Genomic DNA, 5,000 nt, shown 5'->3' on the forward strand with positions numbered 1-5,000 from the left:
CGAGCCGGTGAGACGTTCGGAGAGGGGGAGCAGTGCCTCAGTGGGGCATGGACATCGTCTCAGTGTCTGCCCCTGGGAGGGGACGCACGACCCGGTAAACCCCTCACTCCTCCCTCCATTCCCCGATCCCCTTCCCCACCCCCCCCCCCCGATCTCCGGGAATCCCACTCTCCCCCCAATCCCCTTCCCCCCGATCTCTGGGAATCCCACTCTCCTCCCGATCCCCTTCCCCCCGATCTCTGGGAATCCCACTCTCCTCCCGATCCCCTTCCCCCCGATCTCTGGGAATCCCACTCTCCCCCAATCCCCTTCCCCCCGATCTCTGGGAATCCCCCTCTCCTCCATATCCCATTACCCTCGATCTCTGGGAATCCCACTCTCCTCCCGATCCCCTTCCCCCCGATCTCTGGGAATCCCACTCTCCTCCTGATCCCCTTCCCCCCGATCTCTGGGAATCCCACTCTCCTCCTGATCCCCTTCCCCCCGATCTCTGGGAATCCCACTCTCCTCCCGATCCCATTCCCCCCGATCTCCGGGATCCCACTCTCCTCCCGATCCCATTCCCCCGATCCCTGGGAATCCCACTCCCCTCCCGATCCCCTTCCCCACCGATCTCTGGGAATCCCACTCTCCCCCAATCCCCTTCCCCCCGATCTCTGGGAATCCCACTCTCCTCCCGATCCCCTTCCCCCCGATCTCTGGGAATCCCACTCTCCTCCCGATCCCCTTCCCCCCGATCTCTGGGAATCCCACTCTCCCCCAATCCCCTTCCCCCCGATCTCTGGGAATCCCCCTCTCCTCCATATCCCATTACCCTCGATCTCTGGGAATCCCACTCTCCTCCCGATCCCCTTCCCCCCGATCTCTGGGAATCCCACTCTCCTCCTGATCCCCTTCCCCCCGATCTCTGGGAATCCCACTCTCCTCCCGATCCCATTCCCCCCGATCTCCGGGATCCCACTCTCCTCCCGATCCCATTCCCCCGATCCCTGGGAATCCCACTCCCCTCCCGATCCCCTTCCCCACCGATCTCTGGGAATCCCACTCTCCTCAAGATCCCCTTCCCCCCGATCTCTGGGAATCCCCCTCTCCTCCCGATCCCATTCCCCTCTCTCCAGGATCCCACTCTTCTCCCGATCCCATTCCCCCGATCTCTGGGAATCCCACTCTCCTCCCGATCCCATTCCCCCGATCTCTGGGTCCCCACTCTCCTCCCGATCCCCTTCCCCCCGATCTCTGGGAATCCCTCTCTCCTCTCAATCACATTCCCCCCGATCTCTGGGAATCCCACTCTCCTCCCGATTCCCATTCCCCCGAGCTCCGGGATCCCACTCTCCTCCCGATCCCCTTCCCCCCGATCTCCGGGATCCCACTCTCCTCCCGATCCCATTCCCCCGATCCCTGGGAATCCCACTCCCCTCCCGATCCCCTTCCCCACCGATCTCTGGAAATCCCACTCTCCTCAAGATCCCCTTCCCCCCGATCTCTGGGAATCCCCCTCTCCTCCCGATCCCATTCCCCTCTCTCCAGGATCCCACTCTTCTCCCGATCCCATTCCCCCGATCTCTGGGAATCCCACTCTCCTCCCGATCCCATTCCCCCGATCTCTGGCTCCCCACTCCCCTCCCGATCCCCTTCCCCCCGATCTCTGGGAATCCCTCTCTCCTCTCAATCACATTCCCCCCGATCTCTGGGAATCCCCCTCTCCTCCCGATCCCATTCCCCTCTCTCCAGGATCCCACTCTCCTCCCAATCCCCTTCCCCCCGATCTCTGGGAATCCCACTCTCCTCCCGATCCCATTCCCCCCCTCCCTGGGAATCCCACACTCCCTCCCGATCCCCTTCCCCCCGATCTCTGGGAATCCCACTCTCCTCTCGATTCCGTTACCCTGCTTTCTGGGAATCCTACTCTTCTCCGAATCCCATTCCCCTCTCTCCAGGATCCCACTCTCCTCCTGATCCCATTCCCCCCGATCTCTGGGAATCCCCCTCTCCTCCTGATCCCATTATCCTTGATCTCTGGGAATCCCACTCTCCTCCGAATCCCATTCCCCTCTCTTCAGGATCCCACTTTCCTCCCGATCCCATTCCCTCCGATCTCTGGGAATCCCACACTCCCTCCCGATCCCCTTCCCCCCGATCCCTGGGAATCCCTCTCTCCTCTCAATCACATTCCCCGATCTCTGGGAATCCCACTCTCCTCCCGATCCCATCCCCCCGATCTCTGGGAATCCCACTCTCCTCCCGATCCCATTCCCCCGATCTCTGGGAATCCCACTCTCCCCCACAATTCCCCCTGGTCCCCAAGATCCAACTCTAACCCCCCAGGCCATTCCTGCCCGGAAACCCGCGGTAGGGGCTGGTGGTGGGAGCTGTAGTGAGCTGGTGGGACGAGACGTTCTGAGGGCGAGGGAGAGGGGGGGGAGCGTGCGTTTGATTCCCTCTCCATGCCCCTCAGTGCCCACCCCCAGCCCCGCAAGGTCCCCACCTGGGATTGGACACCCTCCTGGAGGGATACAGCTCCAAGGAACTGGCTAACCACCTCAACGCGTACGACTGGGAGATCTTCCAACGCATCCACGAGGTACTGTCCGAGGGTCAGTGCTGAGGGAGTGGGTGCTGTGGGAGGGTCAGTGCTGAGGGAGTGGGCGCTGTGGGAGGGTCAGTGCTGAGGGAGCGGGTGCTGTGGGAGGGTCAGTGCTGTGGGAGGGTCAGTGCTGAGGGAGCGGGTGCTGTGGGAGGGTCAGTGCTGTGGGAGGGTCAGTGCTGAGGGAGTGGGTGCTGTGGGAGGGTCAGTGCTGAGGGAGTGGGTGCTGTGGGAGGGTCAGTGCTGAGGGAGCGGGCGCTGCGGGAGGGTCAGTGCTGAGGGAGCGGGTGCTGAGGGAGGGTCAGTGCTGAGGGAGCGGGTGCTGTGGGAGGGTCAGTGCTGAGGGAGCGGGTGCTGTGGGAGGGTCAGTGCTGAGGGAGTGGGTGCTGTGGGAGGGTCAGTGCTGAGGGAGGGTCAGTGCTGAGGGAGTGGGCGCTGTGGGAGGGTCAGTGCTGAGGGAGGGTCAGTGCTGAGGGAGCGGGTGCTGTGGGAGGGTCAGTGCTGAGGGAGGGTCAGTGCTGAGGGAGCGGGTGCTGTGGGAGGGTCAGCGCTGAGGGAGGGTCAGTGCTGAGGGAGCGGGTGCTGTGGGAGGGTCAGTGCTGAGGGAGCGGGTGCTGTGGGAGGGTCAGTGCTGAGGGAGGGTCAGTGCTGAGGGAGCGGGTGCTGTGGGAGGGTCAGCGCTGAGGGAGGGTCAGTGCTGAGGGAGCGGGTGCTGTGGGAGGGTCAGTGCTGAGGGAGCGGGTGCTGTGGGAGGGTCAGTGCTGAGGGAGGGTCAGTGCTGAGGGAGCGGGTGCTGTGGGAGGGTCAGTGCTGAGGGAGGGTCAGTGCTGAGGGAGCGGGTGCTGTGGGAGGGTCAGTGCTGAGGGAGCGGGTGCTGTGGGAGGGTCAGTGCTGAGGGAGCGGGTGCTGTGGGAGGGTCAGCGCTGAGGGAGCACTTATCTCACTCTCTCTCCCCCCTACCCCCAGCTGGATGTGGTCGAACATGTGGTGGGCCGAGGAGAGGGGGTCAGTGGAGGTGGCCGTACCCACCTGGACAGTTACTTGACCAGGTTTAACCTGCTCCAGTACTGGGTGGTCACTGGGATCTGCCTGTGCGCTCACCTGGGGAGGCGCAGCGCCCTGCTGAGGAAGTTCATCAAGATGGCCGCCCGGTGGGTATGAGGGGACGGTGTAGAGGGAGCTTTACCTTGTATCTAACCCCCTATCCCTGGGAGTGGGTGGACAGTGTAGAGGAAGCTTTCCTGTGTATCTAACCCCCTGTCCCTGGGAGTGGGGGACGGTGTAGAGGGAGCTTTACTCTGTATCTAACCCCATGTCCCTGGGAGTGGGGGACGGTGTAGAGGGAGCTTTACTCTGTATCTAACCCCTGTCCCTGGGAGTGGGGGACGGTGTAGAGGGAGCTTTACTCTGTATCTAACCCCTGTCCCTGGGAGTGGGGGACGGTGTAGGGGGAGCTTTACTCTGTATCTAACCCCCTGTCCCTGGGAGTGGGGGACGGTGTAGAGGGAGCTTTACTCTGTATCTAACCCCCTGTCCCTGGGAGTGGGAGACAGTGTAGAGGGAGCTTTACTCTGTATCTAACTCCCTGTCTCTGGGAGTGGGGGACGGTGTAGAGGGAGCTTTACCCTGTATCTAACCCCCTGTCCCTGGGAGTGGGGGAACAGTGTAGAGGGAGCTTTACTCTGTATCTAACCCCCTGTCCCTGGGATTGGGGGACGGTGTAGAGGGAGCTTTACTCTGTATCTAACCCCCTGTCCCTGGGAATGGGGGGACGGTGTAGAGGGAGCTTTACTCTGTATCTAACCCCCTGTCCCTGGGAGTGGGGGGACGGTGTAGAGGGAGCTTTACCCTGTATCTAACCCCCTGTCCCTGGGAGTGGGTGGACGGTGTAGAGGGAGCTTTACTCTGTATCTAACCCCCTGTCCCTGGGAGTGGGGGACAGTGTAGAGGGAGTTGTACCCTGTATCTAACCCCCTGTCCCTGGGAGTGGGGGGACGGTGTAGAGGGAGCCTTACCCTGTATCTAACCCCCTGCCCCTGTTTCGATGTGTGTTGCTGTAGGTGTAAGGAGCTGAGGAACATGAACTCCTTCTTTGCCTTGATGTTTGGACTCAGTAACGCCGCGGTCAGGCGCCTCTCCCTGACCTGGGAGGTAAGGGGTCCCCTCCCCCCCCCCCCCCCCCCCCCCCCCCGGTGCGTGACCCCCTCGGGTGGGGCGGGTAGACTCTGGGAATTTAACGCGGAGGGGCGGGTGTACGGGGCACTCCGTGCGCTCCTGCCCCTTGGTGCTTTCCGTGCGCGGCTCCTCCGTCCTCGCCATCGGCAGTGAGGGGGTAGAAGGGGTAGGGTCCTGACTTCCTGTCCCTCCCGCTCCTTTTACTCTCTTCCTCGTTGCTCCTGCTCCGGGTCCAGGG

The 5,000-nt window shown here is 62.7% G+C and overlaps 1 protein-coding gene across 1 annotated transcript in view; it reads left to right on the forward strand.

Moving 5' to 3' along the window:
• rapgef3 (Rap guanine nucleotide exchange factor (GEF) 3) overlaps window positions 1-5,000 on the forward strand; it is a 57,934-nt gene that overhangs the window by 46,315 nt on the left and 6,619 nt on the right. The window contains exons 17-20 of the mRNA XM_060822358.1: window positions 1-94; window positions 2,459-2,584; window positions 3,554-3,738; window positions 4,648-4,738. The exon at window positions 1-94 is cut by the window's left edge and continues 4 nt beyond it. Of these exons, the coding sequence (XP_060678341.1) occupies window positions 1-94; window positions 2,459-2,584; window positions 3,554-3,738; window positions 4,648-4,738 (496 nt within the window). The remainder of the gene's footprint in view (window positions 95-2,458; window positions 2,585-3,553; window positions 3,739-4,647; window positions 4,739-5,000) is intronic.

This window comes from Hemiscyllium ocellatum, assembly GCF_020745735.1.
Source record: "Hemiscyllium ocellatum isolate sHemOce1 chromosome X unlocalized genomic scaffold, sHemOce1.pat.X.cur. SUPER_X_unloc_4, whole genome shotgun sequence".
NCBI lineage: Eukaryota > Metazoa > Chordata > Chondrichthyes > Orectolobiformes > Hemiscylliidae > Hemiscyllium > Hemiscyllium ocellatum.